This window comes from Trifolium pratense, linkage group LG3, assembly GCF_020283565.1.
Source record: "Trifolium pratense cultivar HEN17-A07 linkage group LG3, ARS_RC_1.1, whole genome shotgun sequence".
NCBI classification, from domain to species: domain Eukaryota; kingdom Viridiplantae; phylum Streptophyta; class Magnoliopsida; order Fabales; family Fabaceae; genus Trifolium; species Trifolium pratense.
In genome coordinates this window covers 53877730-53902954 of record NC_060061.1, presented here as the reverse complement: position 1 = coordinate 53902954, position 25225 = coordinate 53877730, and the positions used below count along the sequence as shown (strand labels likewise).

General features: G+C 32.3%; 1 protein-coding gene across 1 annotated transcript; it reads left to right on the top strand.

Moving 5' to 3' along the window:
* Positions 1-6622: 6622 nt before the first annotated feature.
* Positions 6623-24467, top strand: LOC123915418 (F-box/kelch-repeat protein At3g23880-like). Its single transcript, XM_045966532.1, has 3 exons — positions 6623-6987; positions 7183-7336; positions 23925-24467. Exons 1-3 carry the CDS (start codon positions 6623-6625, stop codon positions 24465-24467), a joined length of 1062 nt encoding a protein of 353 aa, XP_045822488.1.
* Positions 24468-25225: the final 758 nt, after the last annotated feature.

Sequence of the window (25225 nt, the reverse complement as noted above, 5' to 3'; positions counted from 1 at the left end):
TTCATGAATCATTGTTGATTAATGATCATTTGATTCTACAGCTTGAGAAATTAGTTATTTTCATTTATTTATTTATTTCGTTTGTGGTTTTTATAATCTTTTCATTTTATATATAGTTCACCATCATGCATTACTTTAGATGTTATGCCTAGACATTACTATGTTTTTTGAAATACATGCTTTGAATTGCACACACTGATTTCATAATGTTTACTTCAAATTTTTAACAATACATTATGAAGTTGACAAATCAAATGTACTCCAGGTATGTTTTTAAGCCTTAGAATGGTTGTGCTATTGTATTAAATTTGATTGTGGAAGCTACTATTGTATAAGATCATACGATCATGAGGCATCATTTTGTATATTGACAAAAAGATATGATATATTATATACATCAATGATCAAGGCTAAGTAGTTCTAAGTTCTTGGTAAATACAATTATTCAAAAAGCTTACTCTCTCCAATCTTAAATATAAGCAAAAGTCAAAACGTATTTAGTCTAAATTTGAGTCAAATACATTTTAACTTTTACTTATATTTAAGACAAAAGGGTACTTAGTAATCATTTGAATGCAGAGGCAACAACTTATATAAATATGTATAAGTCGTATTCTATTTCATGATTATATAGATATTGCTAACAAGTGTCTAAATGACACATGTTAACATTTTCTTTATGATATTTAGCGACACATTTATGCGCGCATCCTTCTTTTTCTCAACATCAATCTCATTGTCTCCGTAAAGGATAACGTTAGGTTTTGGTTCAAACTCTTTAACGGTTCCTTTGTTTTTCTTTGCATCAATCTGGCTGTCTCCATAAAGGAAAAAATTAAGTCTTGGTTCAAAATATTCGAGGTTTCTTTGTTTTCTTTTGCATCAATCTGATTGTCTCCAAAAAGGAAAAAATTAGGTCTTTGTTCAAAATCTTTAATGTTTTTCTTTGCATCAATCCCATTGTCTCCGCAAAGAAAAAAGTTATGTCTTGGTTCAAAATCTTTAATAGTTCCTTTCATTTTCTCCATAAAGAAAAAAGTTTGGCCGTGATTCAAAATCTTTAATGGCTCCATTTGTCTTGACATTCTCTTTAGTGTTGAAGCTATGGAGTTCTTGAATATCTTCTTTCGTGTCTTGTTCTTTTATGACAAGTTTCAAATGTTCTCCGGGATCCTTTCTTGATTCTACATGTATAGTATACTGCTTGTTAGAAGTTGAGGTAGTAGTGATAGTTAGGAAAATAGTTTGCTAGTGTAGATGACTATAGTTGATAGTTGAATGATAGTAGTGTGTAGTGTGATAGCTAGTATTGAAGTATTAGTAACATGGGACAAGAGGTATAGTAATCATCTTATTGTAGGAGGAGAGTAGTAGTAGTAGCATGGTGAAGCTTCAATGTTATTATTATTGTCATTGCATCTCAAAGGCTTAAATTACATTGTGCATAAGGTTACATATTTATAGGTGTGGATGACATATTCTACATCCTTCATGATATGTCCTAATAGAAGTCTACTAATTATTTTTACTACCAACTACTCAAGTATTCTAGAAAGTTCAATACAAGTGTACATAATCACTTGATTACTATTAATTATTTTACAACTTACTAATGAATTATAGTAAATTCTAAAAATGTGCATCATATTCTAACACTGCTATTTCTGTTAGGTTCAGTTATGACATGTAGTGAATCTTAATTTACAAGGTTTAAAACCCCCGCTACATTGGTAAAAACCTCCTGAAAATTAGCGCTTTTTTTTTTGGTAGTGAATCTTTAAAACAACATAAAGTATTTTAATAACTAGAACATCGACCCGTGCGGTGCACGGGTCTGATTAGCTATAAGATATATATATATATATATATATATATATATATATATATATATATATATATATATATATATATATATATATATAATGATTAAATAAGATATGATAATTCCAATAATGTAAGGTATATGAAAAAAGTTGAGTAACATTAAACGATAGTTTAAAAATAATTTTGGATAAATATTCATACAAAGAAAATTATGTTATATTACGGAAGACTTCCTTATAGATCACATTCGAAGTCTTAGTCGTATCTTCACTGTCGTCATCGATGATCAATATTTTTAATCCTTTTCTAAAAGTAACTCTTGAAATTGCAACATACAACTGACAATGTGAAAACACTGGCGACGAAAGATATATCCCAACATGCTTTAAAAATTGTCCATGACTCTTATTAATAGTCATCGCAAAATAAATCATTATAGAAAATTGTCTCCGTTGAAATTTAAAAGGAATTCTCACATCAGATGGTGTCAGAGAAAATCTAGGTATGAAAACCTGATCACCAATATTACTTCCTGAAATAATTTTTCCTTCAAGAGCACGTTTTCCCAATCTCGTAATAATAAGTCTTGTTCCTTTGCATAATCCTAATTTTTGATTCAAATTCCTTAATAGCATAACTGGAACTCCAACTTTAAGTCTCAACTTGTGATTTGGAAGTCCCGATGTAGAAATCGTGTTCAAAAATTCGGGAGTATGAACATCATCCACTGTTTGATCGTCTACATTTTGTGTGAGTGGAGTATCATAACTCAAATATGTTTTTTCTTCACCAGGAATTAAATCCAACATATAATAATTTATTTTGTCGACTATTAAATTTTTAGGAGCTAGTATAACTCTATTTTGGAAATACATTATATCGTTCATGTTTTGTAAAAGTTGGGGATATGTGCTTTCAACGATAAAAGCAAGAGGATCACCTGAATTTGGAATCAATAAATCTGATGGAATGTCAAGTTTTAAATCATCGTCGTTGTCATCTCCAATTTCTCCATCGCCAACACCCAAAACCCATTCAGAAAACAATCGTCTTTGTTCAACGTCTGCACTCGAAGCACCACCGAGAAGCCTCATGTTTTTACTCAATGTTAAAACTTCACAAAAATTCCAAAGAACCGAAGAATTAATAGTAGCATGAACAACTTCTGGCCCTGTACCTTTTGGTATTATTGGTAGAATTTGTCTAAAATCTTCGCCAAAAACAACAACTTTTCCACCGAAGGAAATGTGTTTATTTTTTTCATCAACAGACTTAAGAATATATTTTAAAGTTCGACCAACAGCTTCGAAATAGTGTTTGTGCATCATTGGTGCTTCATCCCATATAATGAGCTTTGCTTTTTGTATTAATAGCGCCAAAGGGCTTTTAGGAACTATGGTACATGTTGAAAACTCATCAACATTTAGAGGAATACAAAACCTTGAATGTGTTGTTCTACCGCCAGGTATAAGCAATGCAGCGATCCCACTTGAGGCAACTGTTAAAACTATCTCACCTTTTGAGCGTAATGCTTAGAAGAATACAAAACCTTGAATGTGCTGTTCTACCGCCAGGTATAAGCAATGCAGCGATCCCACTTGAGGCAACTGTTAAAACTATCTCACCTTTTGAGCGTTATGCGGCTGACATGACCCTCCAGATAAATGTCTTCCATGTACCGCCATAACCATAAAGAAAAAACACATCAGGTTTGTTTTCGTTAACTCTTGTCATGATTGTGTCATATACTTACGTTGCTCTGAAGTCATAGTTGACATCAATCTAACATGTTCCTCGACTAATGATTGTCTGTTATAATTCAATTCGTCGTGTATTAAACTATTTTGTATATCAGGAACTAATGATGTGTCTGCTCTAAGCATTGGGGGATAATCTTTTAAACTCTTCACACAACTACGTAACATCATCTCAATATCTGCTAGTGCATATTGTATCAATTGATCATCGGTTAATATTAAATTTGCATTGTTAAAATCAAAATAATGAATGTGATTTGACATGACTATGGTTGTGTTTGATTGTATTGGAAAAAAAATTGATTTAGCAGAATTGAGTTTGATAATAACTTTCCAAAACACACATGATAATAACTTTCCAAATCTCACATGATAATTATTCTCTAAATTTATGATCCGGTAGAAAAAAAATCATTGATCAGGAAAGACATAAAAATATTTCGTGATGAATAATATAGTCAACAATAATTTTGACATGATTTGCGTCAAAAAATAATTTTGATATGATATACTTTTAAAATTGATGATGTTTATCAATTATTGCACATAATTTTAATCACAATTGGTATACTTGCCATAGTGGTTGGAAATATTGCCTTGCATTAAAAGGTTGCGGGTTCGAATCTTAGTCAAGACAAAATTGTATTATTTTTTAATAAAAATTGCAAGATAAAATGGAGGGAAAACTGGGAAAACAAATTAGGGTTTAGAATTTGCTTGTGTATACAAGCTTATAATACTAGAACTTTGACCCATGCGGTGCATGAGTCTAATTAGGTGTAATATGTAACAATAAAAAAATAAAATAAAAAAATTCTAAGAGCATTTTCAATAAGAGTAGTATAGGGAATTTCATGGACTAATTATTCTATATTTGTTTATGTGCTTATTTTATATTTTATATATTTTTTAAATAATTTTGGAACTCCATCGTTTTGTTTACTTATTAAAAAAAATTGCTGATAACTAAAGGTTAAAAAATTGATGATAATTAAAGGTTAAAAAAAAAATTAAAGACATAATCAAGAACATAAACTTAAGTAGACATCCATAAATAAAAAAAATTGCGATTAATTCCGCCGTTCAAATTTATTGAAAACGGGGTTAACATATTAGGATTCCTAAATTCTTTCATAATTGAAGCACATGTTTTAGCGGTTGAAAGATTTTATTGTAAGTAAGGGATGTAGGTTCGATGACAAATCTGTATTTTTTTAATATAAAGCTGCAATAAAAAGAAAGAGAAAATGAGAGGGGAAAAAATTTGGTTTAGGGTTAACTTATGTTAGCAAGCTTATAATATAAGAGATTATTGGTTTTTAATTGTTTAAATTGTGCAATGAAAATTGATGGTGCTTAATTGTCGTATAAAATCTTTCCTATGAAAGTTGATGGAGCTTAACACTTTGTGGACATAATTTAAATCACAATTGGTCTGGTAGTGCATATTGTACATCAATTGATCATCGGTTAATATTAAATCTGCAATGTTAAAATCAAAATAATGAATGTGATTAGTGACATGACTATGGTTATGTTTGGTTGTATTACAAAAAAAATTGATTTAGCAGAATTGAGTTTGATAATAACTTTTCAAATTACACGTGATAATAACTTTCCAAATCTCACATGATAATTATTCTCTAAATTTATGATCCGGTAGAAAAAAATCATTGATCAGGAAAGACATAAAAATATTTCGTGATGAATAATATAGTCAACAATAATTTTGATATGATATACTTTTAAAATTGATGGTGCTTATCAATTATTGCACATAATTTTAATCACAATTGGTATACTTGCCATAGTGGTTGGAAATATTGCCTTGCATTGAAGGTTTGTGGGTTCGAATCCCAGTTAAGACAAAATTGTATTATTTTTTAATAAAAATTGTAAGATAAAATGGAGGGAAAACAGGAAAACAAATTAGGGTTTAGAGTTTACTTGTGTATACAAGCTTATAATATAAAAGATAAAAGATGAAAAACAATTACTCTAAGTCCAGAAACTGCACAAAGGAAACAACAACATAGGTATGAAGAAATTGCAATAACCAAAGCCAAAGTAGAGTTGTCCTTTGTAATTTAGCTTATGTCCAGTGATGTTCAAGTAAGGTCAAGTTCATTCCAAGCTTCAAATATAAGTGTCGTTGCATCCTTCAAATATAAGTGATTTCCGGTAATCTTTTTATTGTATTTTTTTTCCTATTTTTAGGCTTAGATTCATATTTCTACTCTTTTTTTCTTCCTATTTTATGCATATATATTATTTTTTTTATTGTTCTTTTCCTATATTTATGCATATATTTATTAATAGACTAAACTTACAATGAAAGATACAAATTTAAAATATTATTAAATCTGGTAAGGAAAAATTAGTAAACTTGATAATAATCACTTTTCCTATATTTATGCATATATTTATTAATAGACTAAACTTACAATGAAAGATACAAATTTAAAATATTATTAAATCTGATAAGGACAAATTAGTAAATTTAATAATAATCAATTTTATTGATACTAAAATAATCAATTTACTGACCCCCCCAAGCGTCAACCATTAGAATTTAGAAGTAGATAATAAAAATAGTTTATTATTTCCGAAAAAAAATACAATGATTTTTTTTTTGGTTGTTGTTAATTTCGGATTGTTGAAATACTTGTATGGTCTTGGTCTCATTTGGTCACACACACATAACAAAACATACATATTATTTAATTTTTTTTTTGTACCTTTTTCTCAATTTTGTGAGTGTGACCAAATTGTGACCAAATATTAATGGTCCATGCAAGTATTTCTCTTCGGATTGTTACCACTTACCATGAAGGGCAATTTCAATTCTTGTATTTTTTTTTTTTTGGGTAAGGTTTCTATTCTTGTATGTTTATTTAACCAAATCTTCTATTAAAAAAAAAAATATCGAAAACCAAATTATCAAATAAAATCCAAAGTGATATGCTTACCCCATGCATGCATAAAATTGCCGTCGGCGCTAGTTACACTTTACAGAGTTAAAAATTTTAGAAAATTTTCCAATGAAAAGGATTCAAATTCAGCTTTTTGACGACTTCGACGTTTGTTCTCCATCACTGACCGAAGAAACAAACTCAGCTAAAAGACAAGCTACTAAGTTTAGTTTAATGGTGAGGGGTTTGATTAATATGTTAAAGATTCTATGTTCCATCGGCATCTCCATTATAAACAAAAAAAACATCTCAACCAATAGACGGAATTTAATCGGAACCCTAACATCACCGTCGTCACTTCCCACTCTTCCTTTCGATCTCATTATTGAAATACTAAGTAGGTTACCGGTGAAGCAACTCCTTCAACTAAGATGTGTCTGCAAATCGTGGAAATCTCTAATCTCCGATCCTAAATTCGCCAAAAAGCATCTTGCTCTTTCAACCACATACAGCCTGCATGGCATAGGCCGCAATTACTACTGTCCAAAACTCGTCCTCAAGTCTTACTCACTCAACTCCTCCGTCTCGATCGCACAGATACATCTTCCTTTGAAAGGTTATGTTCGCTTCCTTGGTTCTTGCAATGGCGTCCTTTGTCTCGGAGAAGAAGAAGATGGTGGTGACTTATTTCTGGTTCGATTGTGGAACCCTTCCATTAGAAAATTTAAAGAATTGCCACGTGTTAGAAAACCACAAAGTTACCAGTTGGGGATGCGTGGATTTGGATATGATCCAATTAGTGATAATTACAAGGTTGTGGTGGTTTTACTTCCATCCGATAATGTTGAAGATAATGCTGAATATACTGATAATTATTTTAGCCACCATGAAGTGAAGGTTCATACTTTGGGTACCGATTCATGGAAAAGTTTTTCAGTGTTTCCTTTTGCTGGTTTATATGTTCAGGAATATTGGTTTTAATTCAAAACTATTTCAACTGTTGGCGCAGCAAGAAGCAATTGGCTTGGTTCACAAGCACAGCTGCAGGCTTGGCAGGCTCAGCAGCTGGTAAGCAGACAGGCGCGCGCGCAGGATTGCAGGCAAGGCACGCACACTGCAGGCAAGCTGGCTCAGCCAACTGTCACTACACCAGCTCTTTTGAATTTCTGTTATGGCAGTTATTTTTCTGTTTTCATAGTTAGTTGTAGTTTGTTACACTTTTCTGTTTTGGTTGTTAGATTAGTTATGATAAGAGGGAGGTTGAATAACTTGGAGTCCAAGTAACAACTAGCCCACCACTTGTTGTATATAAACCCCTTTTGTGATTAATAAAATTGACTCCTTTTCTTTTAATCATTCTTCTCATAAAAAGTTTGTTATTCAATTCTCCAAATCTTCTTCTTAGTTGTTTCTCTTTGTTTGGAATATCTCCAACAAAGTGGTATCTAGAGCATTGTACGATTCAAGGGACCTTGATCAAGATTGATCAAGACTTGATCTTTTCTTTACAATCTTTCTGGTGTTGAAAGATTCATAGGTTGAAGGTGTATTCAACCATGGCTGGAAACAATAATTTCCATGCAAACTTACCAGTTTTTGATGGAAAGAATTGGGATTTGTGGGTTAAGCAAATGAAGGTGATTTTCACTTTTCAAGAGGTATTTGAACAAGTGAATGCAGAGATTGCTCCACTCCCAGCCAATGCAACTGAAGAACAAAGAACAACTTTCAGAGAAGCAACGAAGAAAGACAACAAAGCTCTATTTCTCATTCATCAATGTGTAGATTCGAAGGTGTTTGAGAAAATTGCAGATGCTGAAACTTCCAAAGGTGCTTGGGATATTCTGCAAAAAAGCTATGGTGGTGATGCTAAGGTAAAGAAGGTAAAATTACAAGCATTAAAGAGGCAATATGAACTGTTACAGATGAAGAACGATGAAAAGGTTGCAGATTACTTCACAAGATTAGTGACTCTCACTAATCAGATGAAGAATTGTGGTAATACTCTTGAAGAACAAGAAAAGGTTGAAAAGGTACTTAGGACTTTAACTTCAAAATTTGATCACATTGTGGTGACAATTGAAGAGACAAAAGACCTAAGTGAAGTAAAGATTGAAGATCTGCAGAGTACTCTTGAAGCTCATGAGATGAAGCATGGTGAGAGAGACCATGGCAAAGATGATGAGCAAGTTCTTTTAGCCAAATTCAAGAAATTTCAGAATAACAAAAAGAATTGGCAAAAGAAAAAGAAAGAGTTCAAGAAAGACAAGGACAATGATGAAGATAAGCCTGAATCCTCTAATGGAGGAGGAGGGAAACAAAAGAAACAATTCAAGAAGAAAACTACAGACAAGAGCCACATACAATGTTACAATTGCTCAAAGTTTGGTCACTATGCAAATCAGTGTATGGAATCAAAGAAGAACAAAACTCAGCAAGGTGATGAAGAGGCAAATGTTGCAGAGAACACAGACTCAGATGATGATGATGTAAGCTTCATGGTGACAATCACTGATGAAATTGCAGGATCAATGGAGTGGTATTTTGATACAGGGTGTTCAAATCATATGACAGGCAACAGAAACATCTTGACTGATTTTGATAAATGTGTCAATACAAAGATCAAACTGGCAGATAGCAATTCCATTGATGCAAAGGGAATTGGCAATGTGGTTATTCAAAGGAAGAATGGCAAGAAGTGTGTCATTGAAAATGTTCTATATGTGCCCAGCATGAAGTGTAATTTGATGAGTGTTGGTCAATTACTTGACAAAGGATTCAAAGTTTATTTGGAAGATGGAGCATTGCAGCTGCTTGATTCAAAGAGAAATCTGATCCTAAAGTCAGCACAGAGCAAGAATAGAACATTCAAGACACAATTGAGAGCCATTGAGTATGAATGTTTGACTGCAACTACTAAGAGCAATGACAGTGAACTATGGCACAAGAGGTATGGACATTTGAATTTCAAAAGTTTGTCAAAATTGAATTCAAAGAATATGGTGTTAGGTCTACCTAGTGTTATAGCTCCTGTAGAAACTTGTACTACTTGCTTATTGGGAAAACAACCAAGAGATTCATTCAAAAATTATCTACCAATGAGATCCAGTGATGTGTTGAATATTGTACATTCAGATATTTGTGGACCTATAGATGTGTTATCTACTGGTGGAAACAAATACTTTATTACATTTGTAGATGAATTCTCTAGAATGACTTGGTTGTATCACATTAAGGCTAAGAGTGATGCCTTTGATGTGTTCAAGAAGTTCAAAGCACTGGTTGAGAAGCAAAGTGGCAAGTCAATTAAAGTGTTGAGAACTGATGGTGGAGGTGAGTATACATCCACAGAATTTGAGAATTTCTGTACAGAGCAGGGTATAATTCATGAAGTTACAGCACCATACACTCCTCAACACAATGGTCTTGCAGAGAGGAGAAATAGAAGTATACTCAATATGGCAAGGAGCATGGTCAAGCAGAAGCAATTACCCAAGAGATTCTGGGCTGAAGCAGTGTCTACTGCAGTGTATCTACTCAATAGATGTCCAACTAAGAGATTAAATGAGAAGGTTCCAGAAGAGGTATGGTCAAAGAGTAAACCAAGTGTGGCACATTTGAAAGTATTTGGCTCCCTATGTTACAAGCATGTGCCTGATGCAAGAAGAAAGAAACTCGATGACAAAAGTGAAGCTATGATATTTGTAGGATATCACAGAACTGGTGCTTATAGGCTATACAATCCTATCACTAACAAAGTTGAAATCAGCAGAGATGTGAAAGTCTTAGAAGATGAAAATTGGGATTGGAAGCAGAAATCTTCATCTAAGAAAACTTATGCAGTGGACTTAGATGATGGATTAAATGTCAACAATGAACCTGTCACATTTGTCAATCAAAACCAAGGAGCTATCAGTGATGAGGAGATGCACACATCAAGTGATGATGAGGATGCAAATTTGCCACCAAGACCTCAGAGACAAACTCAATTACCTAGAAGATTGGCTGATTGTGAGATGCTGCAAGACAATGCAGTCAACAGTGAAGGTGATATTGTTCATTATGCAATGCTTGCAAATACTGAACCTATTAATGTGAGTGATGCATTAAAGAGTAAGGTTTGGTTAGAAGCAATGAATGAAGAGTTGAAGTCTATTGAGAAGAACAAGACATGGGAATTGTGCATGCTACCAGCAGACAAGAAAGCAATTGATGTCAAATGGGTGTACAAAGCCAAGCAAAATCCTGAGGGTAAAGTAATAAAGCACAAAGCAAGGCTTGTGGCCAAAGGATTTCTGCAGAAGCAAGGTCTAGACTATGATGAAGTATTCTCACCAGTTGCAAGACATGAAACTATCAGGTTAGTGATTGCCTTAGCATGTAGTAGAAGATGGCCCTTATTCCATTTAGATGTGAAATCAGCATTTTTAAATGGACCCTTAGAGGAAGATGTTTATGTGAAGCAACCTCCAGGATTTGAATTAAAGGGTAAAGGAGATAAAGTACTTAAACTACATAAAGCACTGTATGGTTTAAAACAGGCCCCTAGAGCATGGAACAAGAGAATTGACAGCTTTCTTGCTATGCAAGGTTTCAAAAAATGCAGTGTTGAGTATGGAGTTTATATGAAATGCAGTAATGACAATCATATGGTGATCATATGTTTGTATGTTGATGATCTGTTAGTGACAGGTAGCTCACCAATAGATATTGAAAATTTCAAATCTCAAATGAAGAATGAATTTGAAATGACAGATTTGGGAAAACTAACATACTTCTTAGGAATGGAACTGTTAGATACTCCTAAAGGAATGGTGTTGCATCAAGCAAAATATGCTAGTGAAATCTTAAAGAAATTTGAGATGCTTGAGTGCAATTCATCTATTACACCTGCAGACACAAAACTGAAGAATGAAGAAGATGGAATTGGTGATACAGTGGATCCAACCATGTTCAGACAATTGATAGGTTCATTAAGATATTTGTGTCAAACAAGACCAGATATTAACTATGCAGTTGGTTATGTAAGCAGGTTTATGAGCAAGCCTTTGAAATCTCACTTCTTAGCTGCAAAAAGAATTCTGAGATACATCAATGGCACAGTCCACTATGGTGTTCTATTTCCATATTCTAATGACAGCACAAAATTGGAATTGGTTGGTTTCTCTGATGCAGATTGGTGTGGAGATAAAGTTGAGAGAAAGAGCACAAGTGGATACATATTCAAATTTCAAAATGCACCAGTATCATGGTGTTCTAAGAAGCAGTCAGTCATAGCTCTCTCAAGCTGTGAGGCTGAATATGTAGCAGGATCTATGGCTGCTTGTCAAGCAAATTGGCTGCAATCACTACTCAGTGAGATGAACATAATTGACAACATTACTGTTGTGTTAAAGCTTGACAACAAATCAGCAATTAACCTTGCCAAGAATCCAGTCAGTCATGGCAAGAGCAAACATATTGAAACTAGGTTTCATTATCTTAGAGACCAAGTGAATAAAGGAAAATTGAAACTGGAGTATTGTTCTACCAACAATCAACAAGCTGATATTTTGACTAAGGCAGTGAAGAGGGATCAATTTCTCAAGCTCAGAAGAGAAATGGGAGTTGTTAGCTTTGACAGTTTGAATTAAGGAGGAGTATTGGTTTTAATTCAAAACTATTTCAACTGTTGGCGCAGCAAGAAGCAATTGGCTTGGTTCACAAGCACAGCTGCAGGCTTGGCAGGCTCAGCAGCTGGTAAGCAGACAGGCGCGCGCGCAGGATTGCAGGCAAGGCACGCACACTGCAGGCAAGCTGGCTCAGCCAACTGTCACTACACCAGCTCTTTTGAATTTCTGTTATGGCAGTTATTTTTCTGTTTTCATAGTTAGTTGTAGTTTGTTACACTTTTCTGTTTTGGTTGTTAGATTAGTTATGATAAAAGGGAGGTTGAATAACTTGGAGTCCAAGTAACAACTAGCCCACCACTTGTTGTATATAAACCCCTTTTGTGATTAATAAAATTGACTCCTTTTCTTTTAATCATTCTTCTCATAAAAAGTTTGTTATTCAATTCTCCAAATCTTCTTCTTAGTTGTTTCTCTTTGTTTCTCTTTGTTATTCAATATACAATCAGTTTGTGTTCTGGCATTGTGTGCATTTTTCGTTGATGGAGTTGAATGAGTATGATGAGTTGAATTAGGCAGTTATAATTATTGTGACAGATTAGTTTGCATAGATATTGTCTAGTGAGTTTCATTGTAATAATGCTGCCTATGTCCTTCTGCATAATTGAACTGGTGTAGTCAGTAGTGTACTTAGCTATTGTCTTGTGAGCTGCATAATTGAAAATTAGTGCTTAATTCTGGTATTGTTCGCTGTCCTTCAGTAACAGATTAGTTTGCAACTTTGCATAGATATTGTCTAGTGAGTTTCATTGTAATAATGCTGCTTAAGTCCTTCTGCATAATTGAACTGGTGTAGTCAGTAGTGTACTTAGCTATTGTCTTGTGAGCTTCATGGTATTGGTGTTTTGCTGTGAAGCTATTTGTTTTGGAATTAGTGTTTAATTAGATGATGCAAATGCTGTGAAGCTATTGTCTTGTGAGCTTCATGGTAATTAGATGTACAATAGTGATTTGTATAAAATTAGTGCTTAATTATATTGTGACTTGACTGCCATCAGGTGCTTGGGTTGGAAGTATGAAAGAGCCTATGAAGAAACTGAGAAATGCAAAGAAGTATAAACTTTTTTCTTAAAAAAATCAGTTTTAAAATTAATTTGAGTAAAAAAAAAAGTTTTAAAATTGGTTTGAGTAAAAAAAACGGTTTAAAATTGGTTTGAGTAAAAAAAACCGGTTTAAAATTGGTTCAAGTGAATAATCCGATTTTTATTACAAACCGGTTATGAATTGGTTTCAAACTGGTTATGAACCATATCCAAATTGGTTTTATAAAATAACCGGTTTGTCATGAAATGGTTTTGGATCTAAACCAAAACCAAAAATTAGGTGTGGTGTGGTGTGGTTTTCAAACCATGCACACCCCTACTCATATGTGTAATACCCAGCAAGGGATGATGAGTAATAAGAATAAAACAGCAACTGCTGCCGGGGATTCATTGTTTTTAATAGGCGGCACATATAATGTATCAACTATAGCAGACATGGATATGTATTGTACTTCTCAGAATGTGATAAAATCTCTCAAGCCTATGAACTGTCCCCGATCATATGCTTCAGTTGCAGAGTTGAATGGTCGAATTTATGTTTTCGGTGGTGAAAATGGTTATAGTTTGCTTGACTCAGTCGAATCTTACGACCCAATCTATGACAACTGGACCTTGTGTCCTTCTATGACACAAAAGAAACATCGCTTGTCTGTCGCTGCTTGGCGCGATAAAATATTTTCTGTTGGAGGTGGCCAATATGTTGAGTCCTTCTCAGAAGTTGAGCTGCTCCATATTTACATTGGGGAGTGGATCCCCTCAAATCCAATGCACGAAAAGAGATCTTCTCTTGCGGCAGTGGAACTCAAAGGTGCAACTTTTTGCTACGGGTGGACATGATGGAAATTACACTTTAAAATCTGTGGAAAGATTTGATCCTAGGATACATGGTTGGACCAAAATAAAAAATATGAAAATAAATCGGGCCTGTCATTCAATGGTTGTTCTAAATGAAAAATTGTATGTGTTAGGCGGCTTTGATGGAAGCAAATGGCTTTCAAGTGTTGAAGTCTTTGATCCTCGTCTTGAAAAATGGACGGTGGAGGAAAAAAACAATGCATCATGGTAGGGGGAATTTTGGTGCTGCAGTTGTCAAAGATTCCATCTGTGTGATTGGGGGTAACTCTAATGATGATTATCCTGCTATGTCAGATGCTGTTGAGAATTATAAGGAAGGTAAAGAATGGAAGGAAGTTTATACATCACCATATTTGAGGAGGGTTCAAATGGCAGCTATTGCCTGCAGTCATCAATATTGACAGAATGTTCTTCACCGTGCGTGCTTATTTTTTTATATTATGAATCATTGTTAATTAATGATCATTTGAATGTGCAGCTTGAGAAATTAGTTATTTTCATTTATTTATTTGAGGTTTTTATACTCTTTTAATTTTATATAGTTCACAATCATGCATTACTTTAGATGGTTTAAGTTTAGATAGAATTTCTAAGATCACAAATTTAGGAGCTTCCCTAGCTTAGCTAGAAGAAGAGTTACTATCTCAGAGTTGCTACTATTGTACAATATATCACATTCCCTGTCATAACATCTTTACAGCCATTGCTCTGCCTCTGCTACAAATTTGGACTTTTAATATTCAATATATCAAGTTATATACATAAATTCTGTAACAAATTGGTTTGTATGCCACTTTTATTTAAGTCTATGATTTGCTTTTTGTGCTTGGTTTTTCCTAGTGACTTCATTCTATAACCAAAGAGGTTTAATTTAGTTTCCTCTTTTTTTAGAGAGTGAGTGAAGGCGGCTTAATTTGTTAATCACTGAAAGCAACTTGACTTAAATGTTAGGGCCGGGCATTATTGTTCAATGAAATCAAAATTTAAGGTACATGTTCTTTAGAGTATGAATTAATTCCATATGAAACTTTCATTAGTACGAATTAAATGTTAGGGGTATTGTAACACTAGGTGTTGTAGTTATCTGTGATTTTTCTTCGCAGAGTTGGATTTTAAGTAATCCACATTGAGTTGGTTAGAAATGGTTTAAAGATGAAGATGATTAGTTTCCATCTCTAATATGAAATTAGTTTCAACTGATATATATATGATATCAATTCTGCACCTCCAGATCCAAACCTTTGTCGTTCTTAGTGTGAACTTTCCTTTTGAAATTATCAAGACAAGATGATTGAGAGTTAAGTCTATACACTTGATAATATCAACGAATAATTCCAGAGGGATAAAAATTAGGTTAGAAGGAGTTCACTAGGAAAAATGGCACATAGGTTGTATCGTAACTAATCGACTAGTTTGTAGATAATAAAAATATGTTTTTTTATCCTACTTGTGGTTGATATTTGTGCCTTTCTTCATGAGGGGTATTCTTTGTTCTCGTCGTGGTATTCTTTGTTCTCTTCATGAGGAGCTTCCCTAGAAGAGTTACTATCTGATTGCTACCAGCCACAATTGTGCTTTCATGGTGGAAAGGAAGTACAATTGTTAGTAGTCAAAGGATGTGAGGGATAAAGTCATTGGATTAGGAGAATTAGAGATCATACTCATGACTGATCATGAGGCAACATTTTGTATATTGATTATTCAAGGTCATTGTATCTTGGTAAATAAGTAGAAGTTTCCCTAGCAATCTCTTCTCTGGACAGGAATACAATTATTCAAAAAGCTTAATACATCATACATATTTAGTAATCATTGAAATGCAGAGGCAACAACTTATTTAAATATCTTACATATAAAAGTTGCATTCAATTTCATGATTGGAAGATTCGTCGGCTAATGGAGCTAGATTGGGAGGTGGTTATGCATCATATGCTTATCGTGAATCAAATAAGCTAGATTGGGTGTGATATGGAATCAACAAGCGTTGTTAGTGAGAATTGTCCGTCGTACTTGAGTGAGTTGTTTTTAGGTGATTTAGTGGGGATCAATACCCCTCGTGTAATTGTTTCTTAGTTTCTTTTTCTCGGGTTCAGACCCTCATTGTAACAAAAAAAAATGACAGATGTTTAGCGACTAATTCTACTGCTCCCACGCCTCCGTATACCTCAAAAATCTTGAGAAAATTTGACTAACTCGCATTCAATTGTATTGGTTAAGGGAAGTTCACCTACCTCTAAATTATCTGTCTTGCCAATTTCAATTAACAAGTAATTTATTTTTGTAAACAGTTGGTAGATTAAAAAATTTTCTACACTATCTTTTGATAATTTTGGGCATTAATTCAAACAAGTCATATGCATGAACGTTCAAAAAAAAAAAAGTCATATGCATGAGAAGTTAAAGTTGGTCAAAAGTTAGTTGTGGATACCACATGCAAATTTACATGTAGTTATTCTTATTGGTTGTTGAATAAATAGCCGAAATTATCAAGGGTACCGCAGGCCTTACACTTATTGTAAATAAATATAAATATAAGTAGTGGATTCTGTACTAATTGGATCTATTTCTACTCATTTGTGACAATTTAACCATTTAAAGTAGAAATATGGGAGTAAATTCTATATCTTGGATCCTCCTTCATCTACTAGTAATCCTACTGGTATGTTAAACTTTTAAGTTAATTACTTCTCTTAAAACTCTGTTTCTCTGTTTATTCTAACTATGTTACTGCACTTTTGCAGTGTTCTCATGGAGACCAAGCTAGGGAATTGGCTGAAACACAAAACAAATCATTGGAAATTCAACACAACCATCATCATCATAATCATATGACTCATAACATTGATACTTCATAAATGGTTTTCTTCACTTTGAAAGATTTGAAAGTAGGGAAAAGAATGCAAATATATTTTCCTAAGAGAGATGATTAGAATCTATGTTTGAATTTATTACAAAAAACATTTTTGGTTCAAAATCTGAAATCCAAGGTTATGCAACTTTGCACAAAACCAAGTCAAGTGTTACTTTCCAAAATTCCACTATAGTAGAAATTCTAATTGAAATGAAATTCTAGCTCCCAAAATGGTTGCTTGACACACTTTACCTTACCCTTATGCTGTTTTTTATTGTCATACTCATAGCCAAGAAAGTGAGAATAGGGTGTATAGAGTTTCATTAGTTGGTGAAAATAGAGATAAAGTGGAAGCTATGGCGGTTTGTCACATGGATACATCACAATGTGCACCTAGTCATGTTTCATTTCAACTTCCTGGGCACCTAAATTGTACCATCCATGACTCTGCTTTCATACTTCATGAAAGCCTTGAGCTTCTCCAACATCTAAAAGAAATATTCACACAAAAATATAAATTTTCATTTTTTTTTCTTCAAATTATCAAAATCTAATATAAATAAATTTTGAAGTATATACCTGAAAATAAGAAGAGAGGATTACATACAACTCAATAATGTCAACATCTAATCGCTCCAAACTCCATTTTAAACTGTAAAATTGAATATTTAATCAATATTTATATTTAATATTTAATATATATATATATATATACACACACACACAATTTAGATGGTCAGTTATAATAAAAATTTACCCTTCCATATCATCATTCGTCAATGCATTGAGCAAATCGGGAAGCTTCTTCAAAATAGTTGCATCCACAACACTACAAAGATCGCATTGACATCAATATTTGTATGATCTAATTAAAGTAAACTATGAAAAATATCAAAATAAACCATAGTAATAAAAAAGAGTATATACTTGTTATCAGAAAGTCTCCTCTCAAAAGCAGTCACAGAAGCAGTCAGGGCTAACCTGTCCCTGCTGATTGGTGGTTTGGACCTTTGCAAATAATATTTTAATTAATGATCTTTAATTAAAATGTAAAAAATTGAAAACATTAAACGATACACACAAAAAAGAAGATAATTAGATGAATAGACAATCAATTAACTTACAAGACAACTACTACAACAAAACCCAAAAAAAAAAAAAAAATCAATTAAATTAATATATAGACTCTAAGACTAACTCTAAGAAACATCTTCAATAAGTGTATCAAATAGAGTCAATGATCCGTACCACATAGGTTAATGATTCATAAACTTAACCACTAGGTCATTTTAATCTTTGTATCAAACTTAAAGGGGAGATAAATCATTGAAAAGAAATAAAATTACTTGTGCTTACCCTAAAAGCAAATAGGTCTGACATGTCTAACTATATATTGACCATACAATAATTATTCCTCTCTAATTAGCTAACTAAGTTAAATTGGGTGCAACCATAAAGAGATATATGATCACTTACAGATTGTTCATGATTTCATCCGATAATTTCTTCAAACCTTCAAAATAAACCACATAGTAGCCTTTAAAACAATCAGGCTCATTGGATCTGTAGACATCTATAGACTCAGTCATAATAACTTTGACCATGGTCTCTAGACACTTGTTGGTATGTTGAGATATACCCTAAAAAAATGAATTAACAGTAACTCAAAATAATAATCATCAATTCAAAAAAAAAAAAATCATTAAAGACTAAATAATATTTAGAAAAAACCTTCAGAATCAGAGATTTCCTGATCTCGGCTAGATTTTGCAGGGTATCATCAACAGGAGGTAAGACGGCTGTATGATATTTATACAAAGTGACTTATGGTAATCTCTCACTCTCACGATAACTAAACAACAACAAAAAAAATCAAGAGTAAGTGTAAATTTTTACTGTCCACAGCATCCAGCTCAGAAAAGACAGCTCTCTCATATTCTCTTAACCTTTCCCTAAGCTCTTGATCTGCAGACAAGAATATCAAAATGGTAAAACAACATATAGCATTGAATAATTTGCACAAAGCCAGAATCTGAACTGTTCTCGGTTCTCACCATCATCTGGAGCATCATTCACAATTTGATCCATTATGGTCTGACTCAGCAACATCACACCATCATCACTCAATGCCTCAACAACATTCTCACCATCCACATTTTGTGCTTCAACATCATTCTCACCATCATTTACAGCATCATCCTTTCCTTCACCTGATAAGTCTTAGTCAACCACAAATAAATCACAATCCATGATTTATTTGAACACAAAAAATGAGATATGCAATTTCAGAAAATAATAACCGTACATAAACACCTGTATAAATTTAATAATCACTAAATTGAGGTAGAGAGATCAATAAGATGATTCAAAGTTCTATAAGACTGATTATTAAACTGTACATAAACACATGTAAATTTAACATTGTGCAGAATTACAATTCATCTAATCAAAATGAGATATGCAAGTTCAGAAAATAATAACCAAAATAAAACTGTACATAAACACATGTAGATTTAACATTGTGCAGAATTACAATTCATCTAATCAAAATTAAAAGAAAATATAAAAATCATATGAAAATGAACAAAATAGACAGATCAATACTATGATTCAAAGTTCAATATACCAGTAAGATGATTTAAGTAATCAAAATTCAAAACAAAACAAAAATTATATGAAAATGAACAAAATAGAAAGATCAATACTATGATTCAAAGTTCAATATACCAGTAAGAAGATGATTCAAGTAATCAAAATTCAAAACAAAACAAAAATCATATGAAAATCTACAAAATAGACAGATCAATACTATGATTCAAAGTTCAATATACCAGTAAGAAGATGATTCAAGTAATCAAAATTCAAAATAAAACAAAAATCATATGAAAATATTCAACGAAAAGCGTAACAAACAGATACGAAGATGATTTAAAGTCAAATATAGAAGTTAAAAAGTACTCGGTGGATTAATGTCAGAGCCTGAGCCTGAGCCAGTATTCGCCATGTTTGAGATTTGATTCTTGAAGCTTCTTCTCAGTTCTTCTCTCCGTTTCCTTGTGAGTGATATTTGTTGCAAAATTAGATGGCGCCAAAAACAAAAACGGTTAGGGAATTATATATGAGCTGGCGCAAAACTTAAAAAATTAAAAAAATAAAAATAAAAATAAAAAAGGGAACAAGTGAATTCGGTTTGTGGTGACACGAGACCGGGTGGTGAAAAGATAAATAAATATTTATCATTCATAAAAATATAGTGAAGACTCATTTTGAATTTTTTTATCCTACAAATTTTTTATGGTAACAATTTACTCCTTAATTAACAAAAATAAAACTTAAATTAGTTCTTAACATTTTCATATGAGGACAAATTAGTCATTCTTTGACAACAATGTAAGGAATAATGTGCGTTTTATTTTTGTCAGGAAGTGAAAAACAAAATATTTATTACTTATGCTTAAAAAATAATAAATATTTGTCTCTAATAAATATAAATATGTCACATGAAATTAGTTCAGTTGGTATGTACATAACACTTTATATGCAGAGCCAAGATTTGAATCTTGAACACTCCACTATACATTAGGAATGTGATTTTCGGTGTCTATGTATAAATGAACCAAGAAATTTGACTCATGTAGTTAATGAGTTTCCTCTAAGACAAATATTCGAAAGAACTCGAGTTTAATTTATGATAAGAATAATTCTTGATCAGACTTTATTTACTTTAAGACCGAGCTTTAAATTATCGGGTCTCCTTTTTTAGAACCAGAAAGTTAAAAACAAAAACAAAATATTGTGTAAATAAAAATTATGTTTTAGAAGTTTGTACAAAAAAAATCACAACTTTTTCCCCCAATAAATAATTTTTTTATTACTTTTACTTCTATTGATAAAAAAAAAAACCTCAAAACAAGCCAACAAGCACAAATATTATCAACAAAGGACTAGGTCGTGAAGTTTTTATGAGTTGCCATGCCAGTCGTACCATGTAGCATTGTTCTAAACATATTTCATGAAAAATATAAGTCATTAAAAATACATAGTCTCTATTTGACAATATTAAGCTACCGTTTGAAATAATAGTTTTTAAATTAAAATTAAAGTTGTTTGATAAATCTTAACTTGATATTAAAGTTGTTTGGTAAAATCTTAACTTGGTAAATCATGAAAAAAAGATATGTAAAGAAAAAAGCTAGACTTGTAACAGTTAGTCACTTGCCACCCCATTTTTTATTTTTGATTTTATTAAAAAAAAGGTCATCTCTCTGACTGATACCGTACGGTTCCACACCAAAAATCCGTCATCGTTGTTGCTTCTCTTTGTAACAGTTAGTCACTTCTCTGTTTTCCTCTTCCTCTGTCTCCTTCTCAATTCTCACAAACGACATCCACAGACTTAATTAATTAGCACCACCGAAACAAACTTGATCTGAACAGTATCTATGCTATTGCATCTAAGTTTTCTCCAATAAAATAAATAAAGACTTTCTCAAAACAAAATAAAATAAAGAATTTCTCGAAAAAAAAATATATATAGAAGAATAAAGAAGATATTTTAGTCATTAGGCTACTTGACAAAAAAATAAAATAAAAAACTCCGGTCGGACCCCGATCATCCACTTATCTATCTAAAGAGTATGTTTGGTTCCAAGCAGTGGCGACTCCAGGATTGTTAGAGAGCCTGACCAAATTTTTGGATGGAATTTTATCAACCCAAATTTTGAATATAGAAATATTTAAACCATGTTTTTCAATATTTAGTTTTGGAATGATTTTTTAAACAAGAAACAACAAGCAATAATATAGCCATGTTTCCAATATAATTAAGGCTCAACTAAATAAGAGGCTACAATCAAAATTGAATCCACATCGACGTATATAATTATATTAAACTACTTATTTATACAATCAAAACAACTTATTTATATAATCACTTAACAATCAAAACAGCTTAACAAATTTTAAAATTCAAAACAACATCAAGTCATCAAACAAAGATTCTAGATTGAGAAGGTTTTAGGTTGTTAAAAATTAGAATTAATTGCATATTTGGTCTCTTATGTTTATTTTAGGTTTCAATTTGGTCTCTTATCTTTTAAAAGTTTCAAGTTGGTCATTTTCCTCAAATTTTAGTTTAAATCGTCGACTTTTCTAATGAATTTGCGTAGGGGTGATCGTATCCGAACCAATTCAAAAGTAAAACCGCAAATCGAACCAATCCAAACCGAAACCGCAAAAAACCGCATTTAGTTTAAACCAGTTTGGTTTGGTTTGTTATTTTCATTTTATAAAATCGAACCAAACCGCAATATTTAACTTATCTCTATCAACTAGTAGCAATCAACCTATTACCTAGTCCAACTTAGCAAGCTCAACCCAAATTGAATCCATAAAACAATAAGCTATCAAAACATATCATTTAACGCGATCCAGGACTATACTGTTGATATTAAAAATAAGTTCTTTGTATATGCAATTTCTGTATATGCATATTATATCATATAAAAATTAAAATAAATTAAAATTTCCTAATATTATTTTGTAACAATTTGATAATATCGTCATATTTTTTATATCGCGATAAACCCCACAAACCGAACCAAACCTAACCGCATTGGTTTGGTTTTGTTTGGTTTGGATGACTTTTTAAAAACCAACCGAACCAAACCGCATCGCGAACACCCCTAAATTTGCGTACATAGACCACTTAGGAGAGTACTATGTGAAGGTTTTAGAAAAATTAACTCAAAATTTAACGAAAACGACCAACTTATGTTGAGATCAATAACATAAGGGTCAAACTTGAAACTTTTAAAATATAAGGGACCAAATTGAAACCTAAAATAAACATAAGAGACTAAATATGCCTCGTACGGTACCTTTACGAGATGCGTTTCTTTCTTTTACTTTTTTTTCTTCTGTTTCTTATTATTACAAAAAAAAAATTAAGATGGGCAGCCCAAGCATTCCCGGCGGCATAATCGCCCATGGTTCCAAGTAGATGTACGGAGGGATAAAAAATAATTTTGGTAGAAACTTTCAAATATCTCAATTTTTTTTTTTTGTAGAAACTCTCGAATATTATATTTTTTTTTAAAAAAACTCTCAAATATAATTATTTTTTTTAGAAACTCTCAAATATCTTAAATATTTTTTTTTAGACTTTTAGAGTTTGAGAGAGTTTCTAAAAAATAAATAAATATAATATTTGAAAATTTCTACCGAAATTATCTTTTTTAAAAATATTTATTAGCCACTAACTATATTTGACCAAAAATAATAAAAAATCAAAGATATATAGAAAGTGTAGGATTTGTTTAAAAAAAAAAAAGGTATAAATAGTTAAATACACTACCGTCTGGTCTAACTAATCCCACTTACTAAAACCTAACCTCCCTTGCCTCGCTAACATGGTTTGTGAGGACAACAAAGGCAATAACGCCGTGTTTTGTCCATTATTAACAGATGAAACTATTGCCGGAACCCTAGCATCATCACGGTCACTGCCCACTCTTCCTTTCGATCTCATCGTAGAAATTTTGTGTAGGCTAACCGTGAAATTTCTCCTTCAATTTCGATGTGTTTGCAAGTCGTGGAAATCTCTAATTTCCAGTCCCAAATTTGTCAAAAAGCATCTTCGCCTTTCAACCACGCGCCTGGTCCACACCTTAACCTCCTCCACCAATCAATCACACAACTACATTCTCAACTCTATTTTCAATGACGTATCCACTAATGTTGCACTGCTCGAGTATCATTCCAAACATCTTGATCACTTCATTGGCTCTTGCAATGGCATTCTCTGTCTTGCTGACATTTATGATGGCTTATTCCGATTGTGGAACCCTTCCATTAGAAAATTCAAGGAATTACCCCATCTTAAAAAGCATGATTATAAAAATGACAATATGATGATGTATGGCTTCGGCAACGATCCTGTCCTTGATAATTACAAGGTAGTGGTTGTTTTACGTAGTCATGGTCATTTGGTTACCAAAAAAACTTATGGGAAGGTTTATACTTTGGGCACAAATTTTTGGAAAAACATTGAGGAGTTCCCTTTTGGTTGTGTTGCCGTGCAACAACGGTCAGGAACATTTGTGAGTGGCACAATTAACTGGTTAGTTTCTAGAATGTATCCTACTAGAAGGCAACATTTTATTGCTTCTTTTGATTTGAGGAACGAGTCTTATCAAGAAGTTTTTTTGCCTGATTGTCGAGTGGTAGACGTATATAATTTGCGCTTGGGTGCCTTGGGTGTATTGCGGGATTGTTTGTGTTTGGTTTTTCGCAATGATGTTTGGGTTATGAAGGAATATGGAAACCACGAATCGTGGACTAAATTGTTTGCTATTACTTACATGCAAGATCTTCCTATATCTTACGACAATATCAAAGTACTAAATATTTTTGGGGATAATCAAGTGTTGTTGAAGTCTACAGAGTGGACAGATAAATTGATTGTTTACAATTTTAAAAATGGTACTTACAAGTATACGAAGTTTGGAAACTCCGCAGAAGTTTGTGGTGAGAGTTTGATATCATCTTGTTTTTAATTCTATGATATGTAGATGTGGTGCTATGTCACGGGAGCAAGAGAATCAACTCCAATCTATCTATATGCTAATTAATTTATGCTCATGACTTTTGTTTTGCACTTGTTATATGATTATTGTTTAATTACATGTAAATTAGCGGTTGTTTGAATATGAGCTTGAGAAATTATTGTTACTTTCATTTATTTATTGTTTTGAGGTTTTTGTTCTCTCATCATTCATTTGATTTTATATATTGTTTTAGGTTAGTATGTCTAATATCAACTTAGATTTTGTTAAATGACTTCTTTGAGCTTCACAAATTTCATAAATGTTTGTTTCATATATTTCACAATTAATACACTATGAATTTTACAAATCAAAGTTTATCATGCCGCTGATAATATTATTATGAAGATTGGGGTAACAAAAAGAATCACTCATAGTTAATGTAAGCTTCTCATATAATGCTTCAGTTCAATCAAGCTTCAAATTTGTATTATTGTTGTATTAGCACTTTATAATTTCTTTATAACTTGATATGAATTTTATATTCATAGTTTTATTTATATGATGTTTCACACCATTTAATTTTGTTTGTGAATAATTTTTTTTTTTTTGACTAAGTAAACCTTAGTTTTTTGACTAAAGTGAACCTTAGTTATATACTCGATCCCTCTGTCCCATATTATAAGCAAAAAAATTAATTTCACATTTATTAAAAAAATTAAAATATAATAATTTGAAATATGACTTTAAGAAAAATTCTATCCTCTGAA